At 42.4% G+C, this 20,377-nt stretch overlaps 1 protein-coding gene and 1 long non-coding RNA gene across 16 annotated transcripts in view; both read left to right on the top strand.

Annotated features, from left to right (window-relative positions):
• Nucleotides 1-8,729, top strand: part of LOC118214117 — a 34,909-nt gene extending 26,180 nt beyond the window's left edge. The window contains exons 2-4 of one of the 2 annotated variants that reach the window (XR_004762580.1): nt 4,934-4,989; nt 5,660-5,681; nt 7,452-8,729. This is a non-coding gene — a long non-coding RNA (uncharacterized LOC118214117). Of the gene's footprint in view, nt 1-4,933; nt 4,990-5,655; nt 5,682-7,451 lie in introns of both variants that reach the window. The other variant, XR_004762579.1, reaches the window with a different exon arrangement.
• An 854-nt stretch (nt 8,730-9,583) lies between these two features.
• mycbp2 (MYC binding protein 2) overlaps nt 9,584-20,377 on the top strand; it is a 104,413-nt gene continuing 93,619 nt past the window's right edge. For 5 of the 14 annotated variants that reach the window (XM_035392816.1, XM_035392819.1, XM_035392827.1 and 2 more), the window contains exon 1: nt 9,585-10,458. In XM_035392816.1, the coding sequence (XP_035248707.1) occupies nt 10,190-10,458 (269 nt within the window). In that variant the 5' untranslated portion in view covers nt 9,585-10,189. Of the gene's footprint in view, nt 10,459-20,377 lie in introns of all 14 variants that reach the window. The other 9 variants (XM_035392817.1, XM_035392820.1, XM_035392826.1 and 6 more) reach the window with 6 other exon arrangements.

Raw genomic sequence — 20,377 nt, 5'->3', positions numbered from 1 at the left:
TGCACAGGTCAGCCTGGGATACCTGAGCCTTTTAAAGAGGTCAGTTACAGGATGTTTTTCACCGATGAAAACACTGACTGGATTTATTTCACAATAAATGATAGCTATGATCCTGTCTGAGATTTTCTGGCATCTTCTTGAAGCATATTTTTTATTTCAGAGGAAGTATTTTTTTATTCCTAATAGTTTGGGCTACGACTGTAAGGGCAGAAGTACACATGTATATACATACACACGTTTACTGATATGCACAAATATACACATAAACCTACAGCATGCAGTGTTCATGACAGAAATGACAAATACAGTTTTGTGGGCAGTTTTGTTGCATTTAAATTCTGTTATTACTTTAATTCATTTGATGTAAGCAGAAGAACCACTATACAAATCCCATATTTTGTACGGTAAGAACTATTTCAACGTTAGATCTTATTAGATATTCTTCTGTTGAGGGGCTAAATCTAGAGCTGACGTGACTCAAATTCATCATTCATTTTAACAATAAATATCTGCTGTGTAAATGTCGAGAGATTAAACCAATTTGATACACTGCTGAGCATCCCTATAGCATCACTCAGTGAATGTACTCAAAGTCCAGGGCCTGTGGCTGTGGCTGGGTGGGTAATAGGTTATTATGGTCTGTTGGGTGATGCAGGCCCTGGATACCTGTCTGTCACAGAGCCATTCCCCCCCTCCGCCTCTTCTAATGGTGAGCGCCAAGCAGACTCACACTGGATTCCCAAGTCTTTGGTACGATCCAGCTACGGACTGAACCAATCGTTCGCGATGTCAGGGGGAGACGGGGGATAAGTGATGTATTGCATTTAATTATTTATTTAAATACTTGATTTTTTTATTTTCTTTTTATTAGTCTTATTTGTATTTTATCTTTATTAAATTACAATCTTTATAATAATATAATAATATCTTTATTATTATTATTATTATTATTATTATTATTATTATTATTATTATTATTATAGAACAGAGCCGTGCAGAGCTGCGTGTAATGATTTCCGCCCGTTGTGATGCCCCTGTCCTTGAAGGTCCTTTGGTATGAACCGAGAGTGTTATAGTAGGTAGGGTTATATGTGGCCAGGTAAAATATGCCGGTGACAAATAAAACTTGAACTGTGACTATTGTCAGGCTGTATGAATTTGGTAACTAGGAGTGTCTTTGGTGACGGAGAAAGAATGCGGACAAAAATGCTTACGCGGGGTGTGGTGTTCGAGAAAAGCGTGAGGATTTGTGCCCTTCTGAGGTTTAACCACGACACCCGATGGAAGGAAAAGATAAACATATGCTCTGCCAACTGACTGCACGGACGCTGAGGGATAGCCGATGCGATAGTCTGCTGCGTTTGCTTTATCCGATATTAGGTTAAAGTCTACTTTAGTGAAATCCCATAGCCAGGTTCTCACACATACAGCAAAGTAATTAACTTTGTACGCAATGTACTTATTAGCACCTGTAAAGCTGTTAGCCTGGGACAGATATACACAAGACATTACTGGAATTTTAAATCTATACAGAAATAAAATGTATGCAAAAATACTGAATATATATTATCTTTGTCTCATTTCCAGACTGTGTAAACGATGTCAGAACCTTACAGGTATGCTTACAGGTTACTTCTGCCAGTTCACATTTAACAATGAATTTGCCATTAATTTGCGATAAATATGTGATTTATATTTTTTTAAAATCAGCTATAAGGAAATCATGTTTATCTGTGAAAAATAAAAATAAAACATGCAGTAGATTATTGATATTTATTGTTTTGAACTGACATTCTCAATTATTTTTCGTATTTATCTTTTTTGTATTCAAGGGAACCATACAGGCAAAAAGACATAAAGACATAAACCCAAATACGGATGATGAGCAACAGATAATAAACAAGAACCGAACGTACACTGACCCAACCCCAAACCCAACCCAGGGGCTACTAGAGCACTCCTCAGGGTGGACCTTCTGCTGGGTTGTTGCTGGGTTGTTCCTAACACGCTTACTCATTTCAGCCAGTGAATCAGTTTTAGCTGAATTCCAGTCCTCTGTCTCATATCAGCTTATGAAGGATTGTGGTGTTAATTCATAAAAGCAGAATCGCAGGTTATAAAAGCACTTTGTGCTGGTGTATATTGTCTAGCCCTATTACTTTACAGGTTATATCACTCCTTATAAAAACTCTGTGAAAAACTCAAACAAGCCAAACAAGGAAGTGCAAGAAAACTTGTGTGGTATTGTATAGAGTTCAGTTTTATTAAACACAGTTTAGAACTAAACTGGCTTGACTCAATTAAAAATGTTACCCAGGTTCAGCGGCTGGACAGTGACCGAGAAATAAAGCAGAAATAAACTATTATGCAATGCAAACTATTACGAACACTGTACACTGTCAAGATTAGCTGTTAGGAGATGTACAGAATATGTGAATCACACACATGCGTCTATTTTTTCAATTTGCTTTACCGTGTGTTTTACTGGCTTGTGGGTGTCTGAATGCTGTAGGTGTCAGGCTTCTCCACGGAGCAGTCAGTTTCGTGTTCCTGCTGTCCTGTTTGGGAGTAGTAGGGTGGCGTGCAGGTTTGGAAGGGTGTGGTCACATAGCAACCACACGGCACTCCTGGTAAACATTCCACGAACAATGCTAAAATATTTGCTCTTAAGCTTTGGGCTGATGCAAACGCTTCAAAATACAACCAGTAGAGAAATGCAATGTGTTCAAAGTGGACGTGTGCATCATGCTGGGTGGGGGCGGTGGGGTGTCATATGAGGCTTCTCTGCACTACTTGAGTGGATAGGGTGAAGCCTTGTCTGGGTACCATGGAAACATTACTGCAGCAAGCTCATGTCTCTGTGATATATCTGTTCAATATACCGATCTCTCATCTGTTTATGATTCTGAAAGGTTCACACTGGTTTGGACCGTAAATACAGCTTACTGCCACACGCTGCCTTTATCGCCATATATGCGCATGCTGGAATTGTGCAGGTCTGGATCAGTATTAGCAGCCTGCTATTGATGCTGTTATCGAAGCGCTTCCCAGGAAAGCTGGGAATGTTGATTTGGGGCTTTGAGATGAGAGCATTGCAGCATCTCAGAGATACCTGCTACTGCGGGTTTCCCATGGCTGTGAACGCACTGTGTCAGGCACGTTGTTCTCATGCTCATGGTTATGCTTCCTCGTGCCTGGTTTGTCATTGGATTAAAGATATGAAATATAACTACCGCAACTTAGTTACCCCCCCCCCACAACCTTATAAGAATACACATGACCTCCCCACTCTTAGATTAGGGCTTCCTCCATGACCTTTGACCTTCCCTTCTTCTCTTCCTCTATCCCTCCATCCCAGCCTGGTCTTCTCTCTTCCTCTACCCCTCCATCCCAGCACTGAGGTGTTCCTCTTAGGGCATGTCTGTCCGGTTCTTAATCCTGCTAAAGCTGTTAAAGAATGTATGACATCCACAGTAAGGCTGTGCTGTTTATTTTGTCAGCACAATGACTGATAATTGAGAATTTCTACTGTTCATGAATGATTAATTCATTGATCTTTATTTGTGATGCTCAAACAAGCAGCGCACATTCGATAAATGTATAATGTACATGCTGTAATAACATCCATAGACCAATACAAATATTTAAAAAGCTGTAAAAATAAGACATTGTCCTCTTTAATTAATATAGTACATGTACCTGGCCTTTATCTTGTATTTCTACTTAAAATAGGAAGATGGTTTTCATCAGATTATGCACATATTTCTTTCAGTCGTCCTCAATAAATGACTAAATGCTGCCGTGAGGTTTGAAGTTATTTTGCTGTGTTGCTTTGTAATGTGCTCCAATGGAAGAAGTGGGGGAAGATGGGAAATATTTGCGGTGCGGTTCTGTCCTGCTGGTTGGACCCCGCCTTGCAGACGAGTTACAGTTTCTATAAATAATTGAAATAGAGCCCATATAGATGGAATGTTTTTAAAGGGGGGGGGGGGGTCTGAAAGCACTGTAGCATATGTAATTTGACATTCTGGATTTCACATGAATTATGCAGTCGCCCTCAAAATCTCCCTCATTATACTTATACAGTCTCTGTGAGTCTACCTTTGGCCCTGTACTACAGTAAGGGCCTCATTGTAAGCCCTGTGTATCCAGGCCATTTCAGACTGATTCAGGCTGTACTTCATAAAGGTTTTGTTCTTTGTCCTTGTTGCAGCATAGAGCTGCATAGTCACTGATAGACCTGTACAGAAGTGCATCTTTGTTTTGTTCTCTTTTGTTTTGTTTGATGAGAAGAGGAGACCAGCGGCCAGAAGGGTGTGTCTGATATTACTGAACTTCAGAAGCACAACAGAAACACGCATCAGTCTAACAGGCCCAGACACTGCCCAGCTACAGCATGACATCACCCACGCAGCTATATTCTCATCTCTGCTAATTCAATAAGAGGACATACAGGCTCTCTCACTCCCTTTTTCTCTTTGTCTCTCTCTCTCTGTCTCTTTCTCTCTATCTCCCCCAGTCTCTCTCTGTCTCTCTCTGTCTCCCCCGGTCTCTCTCTCTGTCTCTCTCGCTGTCTCCCCCAGTCTCTCTCTCTTTTTTTCTCTGTCTCTCTCTCTCACTCTCTCTCTCTATCTCCCCCAGTCTCTCTCTCTGTCTCTCTCTCTCTTTTTTCTCTGTCTCTCTTCCTTTCTGTCTCTCTCTCTCTCTCTTTCTCTCTCCCTGTCTCACTCTCTCTCTATCTCCTCCAGTCTCTTTCTCTCTGTCTCTCTCTCACTCTCTTTTTCTCTCTGTCTCTCTCTTTCTGTCTATCTCTCTCTCTCTCATGCACAATTTCTCTCTCTCATTCTTTCTCTCTCTCTGTCTCCCTCTCTCTCTCTCTCTCTCTCTCTCTCTCTCCCTTCCCCCCTCACTCTCTCCCGCTCTCTCTCTCCAGGTATCCTCCCACTGTGTCCCTGTGAACCATCTCTAGGACACACAGAGTACAGTCAGGTACAGTGAATAAAGCAAAACTGTCCCTCCCACCTCCCTGTCTACCAGAATAGAGAACTGAGTGTGACTGGCGACTAGAAACTTCCCAGCACTCAGTAACTACAGATTTGCTTTTCTCATATATTATATATTCTGTGTTACGTAAAGAGGAGCTAATTGAAGCTAGTTTATTCCTTTTAAATTGTTTATTTTCTTTAGAGATGCTCAGATTCTCCTTTTCCTGAGATGAATGTGTCAGTTGGAAGTGTATTCACAATGTTTGGGATTTTGGATTTCTATATGGGTGCTGTATGCTCAAGGCTGAGAAATGTGAATCTTTAGCCTCATCTAGACGAAGAACACAGAGGCGGGATATTTTTAAACACAGTTATGGAATTTTTCTGATGTAGGCACCAGTCTTTAAGCTAACGGCTAAACATAAGAGTGCAATAAAAACCAACGTCCATCTAAAATGCATGAGCTAGGAAACGGGATCAGAAAGGGCGTGGTGAGAGGTGTTGACACACTGTCCCAGAAGGTTGTGGGGTCACATGGGTGATAAGGTTGTGTCTTTGTGCAAGAACCAAGTTTAAATACATTGCCATTATTTACTGCCCATAAACTGCTGAAATGTTGCTGACTCAGAAACTTAACTGGAAGCTCATTTAAACTGCCTTCGTTTGCCAGGTAGCTGTCAGACACAGCAGGAGCAGGTATGTATTCCCACAGGTGTGAATGTATTCGTGTGTGAGAGTCTGTTGCATTTTCCAGGCAGTAAGAAGGCAAACGGGGTTATAAATTGGGGGGAACAGACACAAGTGTGGTTTGTAGGTGTAGATAAACAAGGCTCCAAACTGAAAAGATTTGCATTGTCTGTCAATAGATTGGTTAGTAAAACAAAATATACAAGTAGGTAGTTAGCTGTCTAACTGACTAGCTACTGTTTAGGCCACATAATCTGGCTGACTGGGTGTTAAATTACAGAAAATGTAATTATGACATAAATGTTTTGGTTTTTTTCTTTTTTTTTCTTTTTATCAATACAAACCCACCACTGACATGTTGCATACATTAGAAATTGTAATCTGGGTAACTATGGGAATAAAATGCATGACAGCCCACTGTCTTCCCATTGGCTGTGTTATACCTTCCTCACAGCCAATAGTTTTTGTCTGAGCCAAACCTGAAGACACTAACTGGTTCTGCGAATTCTCCACTCCAAAACAGAGCTGCAATCCCTCTCAAAACAGCTTTAATGATTACAAAGAGGCTTTGATGTTGTTGTCATGGTAAAGTATGAAATTAACTTTCACTGTAATTATTTTATTATCCAGCTCTGTGTTGTATTTATATACAAAATACACACTGAGACAGACCCACACACTCATATATATGTGAAAATTGTATTCCCCTGATTTTATAACTGTTGTCACATTTCAGGGAGAGGTGAGAATCTGTGCACGACATCAAAGTGTATTACAAAATGAAAGACTGAAGAAGGAAAACAACAGAATGATTTATACACTGGGGAGGGGTATCAGGGGAGAGGGGGGGTGGTAGAGTACTTCCTCGGTAGATCACTGTTATTTGGGGTAAGATCAAAACAGAACTGTGCGCTACGGAAAGTAATAACAGTGTGCCCATACTACTGGAGAGGGGGGTGCTTGCTCCCCCAGAAAGAACAGATCAGAAGGGGGAAGACTTACTGGAGCCTAGGCCCTGTTGTTAAACCTTGTCTCACATCAGCTAGCGCTATCAACATACACATGTATGTGCATGGCCAGACTCCTGAGTATACATGAACATATACTCACAAACACTCACACAAAAAAGTGTGGGTGTTTGCATACCTGTGTATGCGTGTGTACATGCATGTGTGCATGTGTACGCATGTGTGCATATGCATGTGTGTGTGTGTGCACGTACATGTGCATCAATGCGTATGTGTGTGGTGTGCGTGCGTGCGTGCGTGTGTGTATTGTACGTGTGTGTGTGTGTGTGCGTGCATGCGTGTGTGTGTGTGTATTGTACGTGTGTGTGTGTGTGCGCGTGCATGCATGTGTGTGTGTATTGTATGTGTGTGTGTGTGTGCGCGTGCATGCGTGTGTGTGTGTATTGTACGTGTGTGTGTGTGTGCGCGTGCATGCATGTGTGTGTGTATTGTGTGTGTGTGTGTGAGTTTGTGTGGTACGTTCCTTCCGAGGCTCATGCTGCATTTCCATTGCAAAAGGCTGCTCACTCCTCCACTGTCAGCTCTCAGTTCCCCTCCCCCCACGATCCGTCTCTGTCAGGAGACTTCAGTATGGCACTGTGCGCGGCTTTTACACTGGGGAGGTGCATGCGCACATGCCTGTGCCTCCTTATGCAGGAGCACGCTGTGTCTCTGCTGATCCGAGAGCTGTCTGTACACCCACAACATAAAAGCATCAGATAGAACTGCATTGGGATTCATTTTGTGTGTCTGCAATTTTTTCCCCCTCCAGGATATCACCAGGATATTATACAATTGAAGGCTGCAGAACATGGCCAATTATTTTTCATTTGCCATCGTTGCCATGGTTCCTGTGAAATAAAGAGCAACCCTGTTAGAGAACTGAGCCCAGCATCCAAAGAACAAACCCAAGATAGCATGTAGCTCTGTGAAATATAAACAGCTCAGACATGAGCTTTTAGTTATGCCATCACGACATGCGGGATAATAATAATAATATTAAAAACATTTAAATGTTTGAATTAAATTAACATATATAAAAATATATCTGACTGCTATTATATTGAGCAGATTCTGAAGACACAGTAGTAAAACACTATTTTTCTGACATCACACCAGACTGGGGGAAAAAAATGATGACCTAGATAGAAACTACCACTGCAACGATTGGCACAAATTGAGCACAAAGGAAGTGCATGTTGTGCTTATTCATAGCATGTAGGCTGCTTGTCTCAAGCTCAATTGTAAGATCTTCATTAAATCTATATCACACCCCATATGTTCATTTTTAAAATGGAGTGGGGTACATACAGTCTGTTACCCCTTGCCTGGTATTCAGCACCGTGGTTCATTCACACTGTGCGCACTGTGCTTGCAAGGTCAAACAAATGTAGATTAATCAAACAGGGCATTCAGTGTCTCTGCTCTGTGTGGATGGAAACTTAGCAACTGACTATTATATACTGTATATACTCACTATATCTATATGTACCTTCATTTATACACACCCCCATTTGTCAATCTGCATCTTTCTGTATCTATACATTGTGCTAATAAAATGTGAGTGTGGCTGTCTTCAGAAAATTCTGGAGTGTGCACAGCAGAGGTCACTGTGGTACGAACACACACATAACGCGCGCACACACACACTGTAGGAACTGCATGGGCCTGTTAGACTGCCCATAGAAAACTGGCTGTAAAACTACAGTTTTTAAAGAGATGCCCATAAATTCTGACATTATGACAATGCAAACATCTCTCGTTTTCTCTGTTCCTCTCTTTCCCTTTCAATGTAATGAATAGAAGTGAAAAATATTTTAATTAAAAAAACTAATTGAATATTTACTTTCATCGATGTATATTCAACAAAAAATATAAATAAGTAAATAAATAAATATTCATAATCTGGTAAAATGGACAGCAGAAAAGGATGTCAACATGGTGTTTTTATTGTGACTTTAATTTAGCAATTCCAAGTAGTTTCCACAATGGGATAATGACATTCATTAGGCATTTTGCATGAAAAATAATGTAAAACTCATAACTCGCATATACGGTTGGTGTACATGATAGAAGACATTTTGTACATTAAAAATTGTTTGCATTCAGCAAGAAATTCATTTATACAAAACAATTTATATTTTCATGAAAATGAAGCAAATTAACTCTACTGCTTTCTTCATAGCTGGTGTTATTCTCGGTCCTGGCGAGCTCTCTTAGTTCTGTTCAGAACATCAGCACTGTCCCATGGCCCATTCTTTAATAACTTTTAAAATGTCCAGCTATTGCCAAGGAAACGACATAGGACCTATTTTTATCTTTATTTTTATCAATAAGATCCGAAACAGGAAATCGCAGTTATCAGAAGGCATACATACTTCCTGTAAGGTGAGTTAAGTTTTACCCAGAATAATAAAGAACACGGCAACCCTAATGTTTGCTCCAACACAGGTCTCATTTATGGGCCACAGCTGTTCACACGAATTCTACATCCTACCTGGATCTGCAGTTCTGATAAAGCCATAATATCATCACGAGGGAAGTTACCTTGTGCATGATCTATAGCTACCTGCCACTTCTAAGTTACTAAGGTCCTGGTGATAACAAAAAAAAAAAAAAAAACAATAATAAGAATAATAATACACATTAACTCTATGCTATTGTAATTTACCCCGCAACGTGTGTTCCAGTTATCACCATGAAAGGCTGATGGGTGTTCGTCTTTCTGACATGCGTTCTGTATGTGTGAGGAATTGCAACAAGAACATATCTTAAAAAGGGCGCCCCCCATACATGTATTTTGTAAAATGCTACGGTACATTGATACCTGAATGTCCTTGAGTGAAAATCGTATACCGATTAATCTCTTCAAAACATGAATATATAAAATATATTCATGTCCATTATTGCATGCCTCGCATTGCTGTTTTTATTATTTGAAATAAAATGACGGACCTAATGGGGTGAAAGCACCGTTACAATAGCTGATTCAGCCAGCGGCAGTTCCCCTTGAATAATGCCATTACTATGTACTGTGTTATCTGGATGGAAACGTATCCCAGCATGCATGACAGCGAAAGCGACCAGATGATGATGAAGCTAAGATGGCAGCACTGGTAAGGGTGCAGCCTGTCTGGGGTCAAGAAAAACACAAGGAACAAACAAAAACAAAGGACGACACAGCGCTTTTTTGAAGATAATCTGCAACTGTCATTCCAGCAGACGAGACAATATGGCCTGAATCGTTGAATTCCCGAAGACGACGAGCAAATTATTGTGCTGAAAAGGAAGGATATTTCGCATTCGTGTGAGGGAGTGAGCCTGTATTATGCCGTTTGAATCGGACATTGTGGATGTAAAGATTTTGTTTTTTTGCATTTAAGGGATAGCCAACGCAGCTGTCTCGATGCGCTGTGTTTTTAAGGACATATTGGAATAACCATTCGCCAGGTATTCACAAATGCTTTCGACGTAACGTTAACTTAAATATATGGATTGTTACACAAAACGATGATGTGTGCAGCTGCGGCAGCGGGTGCCGGTGGGGTTTTGCCTTCCTCGTCTCCGGCTGCGGGGTTGGGTGTCGGGGTCATTTCTGGAGTTGGGACGGATTTTCCTTGCATTGGACCCGGGATGGGTTCGGGTCCTGCTCCCGGGGCCCAGTCAGATTGCCGGAGCCGGTATCAGCTTCTACTCTCAGGAAGGGCTTTGGCGGAAAGATATCGGAGGATCTATACCACAGCCATCAACGACAAAGAGCAGGGGATAAACCCAGGAAGGTAAGTAACGTTAAAAAACGAACTTTAGCTGCAGAAAACAGATACCTATTTTATGTCTTTTGGGTTGTATAGCTTAACATAGCCAGCTAATTCAGTTAGCTAGATGGACTGGTAGCCGGTGCGTAGCTACCGGTAAGTTTACCTAAATGGACACGTTTTCATCAGCTAGCTAATTAGTTGGCATTTTATATTAAACTGGATAACGCCAGTCTTCAGTATCTAACTTTCTGTCAAACAACTGGTTAATATCTTGTTTGCTACCTGGCTAACTGAATTCACAATGACATCATCAGCTAGCTAGCTCCTTTGCTGCCAACTGCTTCGTTAGCATTAGCTAATTATCTGTTAGATGTATTTATCTCAACACCACTGTGTTTCAGAAATAATCAGCTGATATTTAAAAAAATATATTGCATTTGCATCTAGCTACGTGCCACTTGTTTTATTTTCACGATCAGTGAGTCGCCATATAGGCAGATAGACTAGCTAATGAACTAGCGAGCACAAAAATGCACCATTTTATCTTTTGGCTGGCTAGTTAGTGGCTAAGGCTAGCTGGCTATACTAGTCTATGGCTACGCAATGCCATTTTTTGGTTAGCTAGGTAGGGAATACAAAGGGTTTTATATTAATTTGATTTTTGGTATTCGACAGCATCCTTTAGGGAAAATAAACACCCTCTCCGTTGTTTTTGAAGTTACCAAACATTAACTACTGTACGTAGCCAGCTACTCTGGGCCCATCTCCACAGCCCTTCCTTAGCCAGCGGCTTCTGAGAAATATGCAACGACACTAGCACAGGGTAAAGATACGTGTCGTTTGCTAACTAGCTGGTAACATTTCCATTAGCAGTCATTTGTGGGAAACGAAGACTGTAAACGTCCATGACTGGTTTTAAATCGTATTGTAGGTACAGCACCAGTTTCCCTCATTAACATAGTTATTTTGTGGAGACTGGGTTGCGTTAAGCAGGCCCAGTTTTCTATATGGGGGTGTTCCCAGAAGATTTGCTATTGTTTCTCCACCCAATTCTGACATGATCATCTAGCTAGCTGCCCTCTGAACTTCCCGGTCAACAATAGTAGCGATTTCATAACAATTAGCCAGTTACACTGTCAGCTCTTTCGTGAGTTAGAAACCACGCACTAAATAAATTGCATGGACATGTAGCTAGCTGGTTGGCCAGTGTGCGCCATTTAAGTTACCTACGATGGTATGATCGCTTTAATGCTACGCTAACCGGCTTTGCTAGCTAGCATATTGGCCAGTAATGATTAGAATAGCTGCTTATCGGGAAATAGACACAAGTAGAATTTATTGTCATGTTTTACTACTAATGACGTAGTAGATAACTAACGCTGGCTAGGCAATAGGTTTTGATTTATTGGGGACCTGAAGGTAAACATTCAGTGTATGTTGAAGCTCCCATGGTAACTCGGTAATCATTTTGGGTGCGGTGGAGATGTTTTGTCCGCTCATGTTTTTGTTTTGTTTGTAACGTCGCTGTCGCAAGTATGCTTTTATAGTTGCGTACAACTGAATTTCCACATTTCAACTGTTAGCAGGAACATTGCTGTGCCGTGCTGTAGTTATATATCCTCTAAAATTAATATTCCGCTCGTAAGTGGACATACGAACATAAATAGCTGATCTCAATTCTTTTTTTTAGTATTAAACATTTTTTTGAATGCGTTTTGTTTACAATTTGCTGTGTATGTATTCTTGGACAGACTCGAATCAATAAATGAAATTAAAGAATGACATCACTGCGGTGTTCTTTGGCTGTTGTATTGACTAAGCTCGCGACTGACGACCTGTGTTGAAATGCTCTGTGATAAATATAAGAAAGGCGACTATGTGGTTCATGTTATCCACTTTATGCATGTAGTGCGGAATTTAAATTAATATTTTTATTCGACGGTAATGATTACATCATGCATATTTCATTTTCATGGTCTCTTGCCCGAATTTTCGTTATAATTGCTGTCACCCAACCCCCCCCCCCCCCAAAAAAAAGACGTAATGTGTTTTTATTATTGCGCTGGTCAGTGAAATTAAGATAAAGAGCGTGATGCATTTAAAACCCAGCTTGAAGACAGTAAGGTTTATGCGAACGACTCCTAGCAGGCAGAACATCACCCCTATTTAATAGGAAAAGTACACTGACATTCATGATTTACTTGTCATTTTCCCAATTTTCAGATTTAACAGTCTGCATATGTGCTGGTACTTGTGTGAGTCTCACAAGCATGTGAGACACGATAATGAGATGTCAGCTTTGTCTTAAGATCTGATGGTCGTATTAGATTGTACGGTAATTTGACACTCAAACACATAATCAAGTGCTGCAGCATGTCCGTTTATTTCAGTTTCGATCCAGTTTAATTCATTCACGTGAATGAAGTCAATGAAGTGTACTTCTGCATTGAGGCCTACATTTTAATGGGTTAGAAATATATGTTTCCCGTAGCATGACCCCCATTTCTCAGAAACCGTATGGGCATGTGTTGTCATCCTCTGAGCATTTCCTAGCAACTGCTTAGCAACAAGGAAGTAGGTACCACGAGTGAAGAAAGGCTGTGTGTATCATCTCTTTAACATGCAGCAAGTGAAGTCTGGGGACCTAAAATACCTTTCTACTTAAACTCTATGTAATTATGATATTCCCAGCAGGCAATTAAATTTGGTGTAGTGTGCCAAAGCTTTCAGGCCTGTGCTAAAGGATAGAAGCAAACCAATGACCGACACCTGGCTAGCTTGAAACATGGACCAACGGCATCCTTGCTGCGGCAGGTGATTTTTAACGTGTGTCGATATGCCAGTTTGTTTGATAGCTTGGCTCATCCTGTGCCCGTCTGTGGATGTGCTCTGTTTCTCTTTAAGTACGCGCTGATCACTTAAGAGTGGATGTAGTGTTGCAGCTGTGGCTCCAGCTGCCTGAGCTAGCATTCGTTGTGGTGCGTGAGACTGAAGTGGGCTAATTTGGTTATCAGGTCCTCCCACCAATGCAAATGTTTTACAGCCTTATGTGGGGTGGAACCTTTAAGAGCTGTTTCAGCTGAGGAAATGCAGGGGGGGGGGTCACACCTGAGGAAATGCGGGGGGGGGGGGGGGGGGGGGGGGGGGGGGGTGAGGAAATGCAGGGGGGGCTGGCTGGTATGAAATTAGTGCTGTTTATTTTACACCTTAAATCCAGGATGCTGCGTTCGGTTCTGGTTGTTGAGCGCTGGTTGAATGTGACTGATTTGAACTTCAAACTTCCAGGTGTGATCAGCACCTGTGTGAATGCTTGAGGGTTTTGTATATTTCTGCTTTTAGGTTTATTACCATGTTTGTATGGCTGTCATTGTTTATTCATTTATTCTGGAAGAACCGGTTAAGTGGAGTTCAATAGACTAGGCCGCTTTTCTTTGCCATGAGTTTGTTTTGGTTCACAAAAAAAGATAATTTTCCCATTTGAAGCTGAATATACCTAAATATTTTTTGGCACATTGTAAAATTAGTTAAATTATTTAAAAGATCTGTGAAAGTAGTTAAAATTGAGGTTTGAAAACATAAAACATCAGGTTTATATTTTTGGCTTCAAAAAATGTAAGACTAACTGAGTCACCTTATTGTCCAGCGCGGAGTGATATCCTTTCTGTGGCCCTGATTGTTTTTCTTTATTGAAGAAAGGAATTAGGACTGAAAACTTTTGTTGGTAAGCGGTAGCCTATTTGTTTCAGTTGCCAGTGGCAATGGCATGCAATATTATGGTTCAAATGTGTTGCTGTAAAAGTTACATGTCCGCTGATTCATTTGAGCAAGTTCTGTTTGTGTTGAATGGATGCATGGTTATAATCACTGGCTGTAATGCTCAGAGAAGGGAAATCCATAAGCCAGTTCACGCTGAAATGGTTTATGTATTCAAATTCATGGTTTCTGTTTCGATTCCTGTGAAAAGCTCTGACCCCCGATTGCAGTGCTGGCAGTGTGCTGAAACACATGTAGGAAGACGGTTAAGTTTCTGTTGCCTTGGTCTTTAGCCTTTGGTGACTCCATGCCTGGGGAGTGTATTACTGAGTGTGAGTCAGACCTGACTCATCTCCAGAGCGCGGTGCTAGACTGAATCTAATGCTTCTGGGTCTCATTTGAGACTTCTGTGCTGCTGAGAATTTGCTTTGTCCACAGCTTTCCATCTATGGTCAGAGGTTTAAAATGTGACATCGGTGTCTTGGAAACAGCCAGAAGCTCAAATTATACTTTGAATGGATCAGACCTGTAGAGTAAAGCAAACCATCTTACTCAGGTTGAGTGTTTGTACTGGTGTAAAATGAATGGCTGGAACGCATTGCAGTAAAATAGTTTTCATCTTTAAAATGTCTTTAATCTCAGCTGTGTTGCATGAGGAGTTTATGGTGAAAACATGTATCGTGTAAACGTCAGAAAGCGCTGTTGGTCTGGTCGGTGGGGATAATGAAGCGAAGCAGCCAGACTTTAGTGAGCTGTTTAATGTTCCGCAGAGCGGTGGCTTTTAGCTTCCTGTGTCGTCTCGTATTCACTTCCTGTGGTTTAAACGTCTTCCACTGAGCCGCGGTGCAGGTCCTCTCTAAAGGGGCCGTGCTCTGTAGCTCAGAGAAGTGCCCGTCGCAGGAAGAGAGAGTGCGCTTGGGTGTCCTGCAGGGAGAGGGCTTTTTGGGTGTCCTGCAGAAAGAGGGCTCTTTGGGTGTCCTGCAGAAAGAGGGCTCTTTGGGTGTCCTGCAGAAAGAGGGCTCTTTGGGTGTCCTGCAGGGAGAGGGCTCTTTGGGTGTCCTGCAGGGAGAGGGCTCTTTGGGTGTCCTGCAGAAAGAGAGCTCTTTGGGTGTCCTGCAGAAAGAGGGCTCTTTGGGTGTCCTGCAGAAAGAGGGCTCTTTGGGTGTCCTGCAGGGAGAGGGCGCTTTGGGTGTCCTACAGGGAGAGTGCGCTTTGGGTGTCCTGCAGGGAGAGGGCGCTTTGGGTGTCCTGCAGGGAGAGGGCTCTTTGGGTGTCCTACAGGGAGAGGGCGCTTTGGGTGTCCTGCAGGGAGAGGGCGCTTTGGGTGTCCTGCAGGACGAGATTAAATAATGTGATTAAATAATTCTGTGCACTCTGTGACTGTATCTGCTGTATTTCCCTCTGTGTGGCCAACACTGCTAGGCTTAAACCACACAGGGCTGCATGACGCTTGGAGAACTGGGCTTGAGCCTCAGGAATTGTGGGTAGGGGTTACCGTGACTTCTAAACGCTGAAGGTGCTACACGCTAAGGAGAAGCACTGTAGGATTAAAGGCCTTTTTACGCGCCGGCATTATTAAAATAATTCATAGTCGTTTTCTTTTACAGTGTGTCCAGATCTCAGTGTGAGAGTCACTGGCTTGTGATTGAAAGTATTCGTGCTGAGTCTGTTGTCGGTTTTGGCAGTTGAGTGAGGTTGTGGCACGGAAATGGGAAATGTGTTCCTTGATCGGCTCTGGTGATAACGTAGGCGCATGCTCACGTGTGGCGAAAATCAAACGGACATAAACGCTTGGCAAAGAGCGGAAGAGAAGAAGTGCCGTTTGGTCTCACTGAGCAGGTCTCAGAAAATACAGTCTAATGTGAACATACTCCAGCAGGACGTTAGCATACTTTAGCATGTTTTTTTATTTTATAGAATATATATATTTTTTTAAAGATTCAGTAAACCAAACTCCTTATTACTGTTGTGTCCTCTCAATGCATTTGCGGTTGTCCGCTCAGTACTTCCCATCATATGGTGCTTTCCTCCTGTGCGCAAAGTATGCTAACGTCCTGCTGGAGTATGTTCACATTAGACTGTATTTTCTGAGACCTGCTCAGTGAGACCAAACGGCACTTCTTCTCTTCCGCTCTTTGCCAAGCGTTTATGTCCGTTTGATTTTCGCCACACGTGAGCATGCGCCTACGTTATCACCAGAGCCGATCAAGGAACACATTTCCCATTTCCGTGCCACAACCTCACTCAACTGCCAAAACCGACAACAGACTCAGCACGAATACTTTCAATCACAAGCCGTACTGTCATGTCTGGACTACTGCAACTCCCTCCTGGCTGGCCTCCCAGCATCAGCCACCAGACCCCTTCAGCTCATCCAGAATGCAGCAGCACGTCTGGTTTACAACCTCCCTCGTGACTCCCACGTCACTCCCCTCCTCATCTCCCTCCACTGGCTACCAGTGCAAGCTCGCATCCGGTTTAAGACACTGGTGCTTGCTTTCCAAGCAGTCAAGGGGTCAGCTCCTGGTTATCTGCAGAAGATGATCAGACCCTACAAGCCGGCCAGATCGCTCCGATCGGCTACTACAGGGCGGCTGATTCCTCCCCCTACACGAGCAGCAACAAGGTCTCGACTCTTTGCAGTTCTGGCCCCACGATGGTGGAACGATCTTCCAGTGGAGGTCAGAACAGCAGAGTGTCTGAGCACCTTCAAACGGAAACTCAAGACGCACCTCTTCTCTGTATACCTCTCTCCTCTTCCCTAAACCCTCTCCCATAACTATTAAAAAAAAAAAAAAAAAAAAAAAAAAAAAAAAAAAAAAAAAAAATTTTTTTGGTTCAGACTATCTTGTTTCTCCTTACTGTATGCTACTATAGTAAAGGCTTCTTATCTGCATTTTATTCAATGGACTTAAGTGGACTTGATCCTGAGTTTGGTTACACTATTGTAAGTCGCTCTGGATAAGAGCGTCAGCTAAATGCCTATAATGTAATGTAATGTAATGCATTTATACAGGCTGCGGTGTCCGCTTCTGAAGGCAGTTCTGCTTACGCACGCAACTGTGTACTTAAAAGCACATCTTGGCTATAGTGTAGGTAAGCAGTGTTGATTTAAATTGCAGTGCAGCAAATTTAGACCTCCCCCCCCCCCCCAAGTGTCATGTCATTTAAACATGTCGACAAATTGTTTATGCACCTTGTAGCTGTTTCAGGCTTTTCCAGGCTTAGTCCGTCCCTGGCTGCGGGTTCGAATCCCACCTGGTGGGGGTGCCTTTGTTCCCTTGAGTAAGATGCTAAACCTGAATTACTTCAGTAAATGTCCAGCTGTAAAAATGGATTGCATTTAAAATAAGGTAATCTGGGAGTCAGTATAAGAGAGCGTGGTGATAAATGCGTGTGGTGTAATTAAAGAGAGGAACGTGGCTTCAGTGACCCGGATAAACCTGACGTTCGATTGGCTCCTCTGGCACCGAGCGAGGCCATAATTAAACTGCTCCTCAGCCCGGAGTTTAGGCGAGTTTAGGAGTGCAGGAGTGGCCTTTACGTGCTTCAGAACCCGGCTGCTCCCGTCTTCCACGAGGGCCCCTGCCCCTGTTCCACAGCCACTGCTCTTTTCATACTTTTTGTGTGGAATTTTTTTCAACTGTTCATTTTTTTTTTCTCTACTTTTTTATTTTTGAATGTAGTGAAGAACCCTGTACACTGTGCTTTTCTCTTAAAATTGGCAGAAGATTGACAGCACTGCGATTATAATGTATTATATGTGAGGACAATGTTGATTTTTTTTTAGTTCCATCCTATAGGCTGCCCATCTTCTAGCTATAATAGGTATAGCCAAGTATCGCTGTGACCACGGCTAGCTACCGGACTGGCTAGTCTTATTTCTTTCTGTGTAATTTGGCTAATACTGTGTTCTATGAAGTGTGCTTCAAAATCTATTTTTATTAAATTAAATTCCTGTGAATTCCTGTAAATGATTTTAAAACTGCAGCATACGTTCTTCCATTATTATCCAGCTCTAAAGAAGTTGGGAGTTTGCTGCATGCAGGGAGAGCATCTCCTCTCTATTGATGGATCAGAATTGGATGCACTTATAGGCCTTCCTGGAAGGTCACTATCTTGCTCAATCTATTATCTTTTGTTGTGCCCAGAGAGCTGGATTGTGATGTCACAAAAGGAAAATTGCAGGTTGCAGTGTGCTGGAACCAATAGCGGTCCTGTAAGTGAGAGGGAGGGGCGGAGTCAGTGTGGCTGAGTGCAGGCTCTGTCCTGACCGTTATCTGTCCGTCTCAGAATGACGGCTCGTAAAACTCCCGGACTCGGCCGGGGAGCTTCTGGAGCCTTATCGCCGTGGCCCAGATGTGGAGCGCTGCAGGCCCGTCTCCCTGCCTCCACCTAGCCCCACACTGGGTCCCATTTCACCCTGTCACAGTTCACACTGTTTCACAAAGCCATCTCCCCCAGCACCCCAGACTATTTGACCAGCTTAACAGCGGTATTGGACATAAGATTGTGTCTCACATATAAATAATCAAGGCTGCTGGTTTCCTTTTTTGGCATTCTTGCAGAGGTGACCACTCGTTTTGGGTTATACAAGTAAAATGTGGCTTCACTTCCTTGGAAACTGCTTGACAGCCACGCATATGTATACCTACTCTGCGTATGTGTACATCATACATGGAGTATTTAAGGCAGACTTTTGTAAATTGCCTTTTGTTTCCTTGTATTTCATGTTCTTATAGCTATAATGAAGCCTGGAACCACTAATGTGAGCCAGAAGTTGCTGAAGATGTTTTGTAGTCACGTTACTGGCAGATATGGCTGGAATGTGCTGCTAATGGATCCTTATAGTGCCAAACCTGATGTCATTCATGAAGAAACGACTCTCTGGGGCTGTCTGGGCACACGGGGGGGGGGGGGGGGGGGGCAGGCAGCATAGTGGATTAGTGACCAATTTGATAAGTTCCTTGTAAGTCCGAGCCTTGTCAGTGTGCTTTTGATAAAAGTGCGAGTAAATCTTTCAGGAATATTTTATGATTCCTCCAGGAGCCAGGCTGGTGACAGCGGGCCAAATCATTTCACATTTTTTTGCCTTTCTGGCATTTACCAGAGGCTCCAGTCTAGAGGTGTATACATTCACCTTACATTCACCCTACATTCATCTTACATACACCCTACATTCACCTTACATTCACCCTACATTCACCCTGCATTCACCCTACATTCACCCTACATTCACCTTACAATCACCTTACATTCACCCTACATTCACCTTACATTCACCCTACATTCACCTTACATTCATCTTACATTCACCCTACATTCACCTTACATTCATCTTACATTCACCCTACATTCACCTTACATTCACCTTACATTCACCCTACATTCACCTTACATTCATCTTACATTCACCTTACATTCACCCTACATTCACCCTACATTCACCCTACATTCACCCTGCATTCACCCTACATTCACCTTACATTCACCCTACATTCACCCTACATTCACCTTACATTCACCCTACATTCACCCTACATTCACCCTACATTCACCCTACATTCACCTTACATTCACCCTACATTCACCCTGCATTCCTTTTACCCAGCGGGTAGGCAGCTGAAACCCAGGTTCAGAACGTTAAAGTTCTCCAGTAGTTCCAATCACCTGGATTTGCTCCTTTGCTCAGGTCTTCAGCCAGGAGGTCGAGCTAATTTGTGAAATCAGCCAGTTGAGTTCCTGGGTGGCAGGACTTTTGCTTTCTGACCCCTGGACTTTCCACCTCTGGGTTTGTTTAAATTGCACTGTCAATAACTAGCCCTGAAGCCCTTAGCATCTTGTGCATATTGTGGTGAGCAGGAGGCAGGAGGAAGGCCAGCTAGTGTCTGTGTCTCCTGATAAGCGTATGCACAAGGACATATGTGTTAATGTATTGGAAATGTTTTTATATTGACACCAAATAAAGTAGCCTACCTGAAATACCTGACCAACTGCAACCTTAAAACATTTAGTCCTTGTAGCTAGTTTAGCTGACTGGCTAACTAACAGAAAAAAAACGTTATACATTTATTTACTGCTCATGTATTTAGTAATGTTCATTCCTTTGTTTGAATGATATGAGTTGTTTTTAAAATATATATGAAGCAATAAGCATGTCTTTGTGCATGTTCAGTGTTTCATCTTT

This window comes from Anguilla anguilla, chromosome 15 (assembly GCF_013347855.1).
Source record: "Anguilla anguilla isolate fAngAng1 chromosome 15, fAngAng1.pri, whole genome shotgun sequence".
In the NCBI taxonomy this organism is placed as follows: Eukaryota; Metazoa; Chordata; class Actinopteri; order Anguilliformes; family Anguillidae; genus Anguilla; species Anguilla anguilla.
The sequence above is the reverse complement of the archived record's forward strand: the minus strand, read 5'-3'. Positions and strand labels throughout refer to the sequence as shown.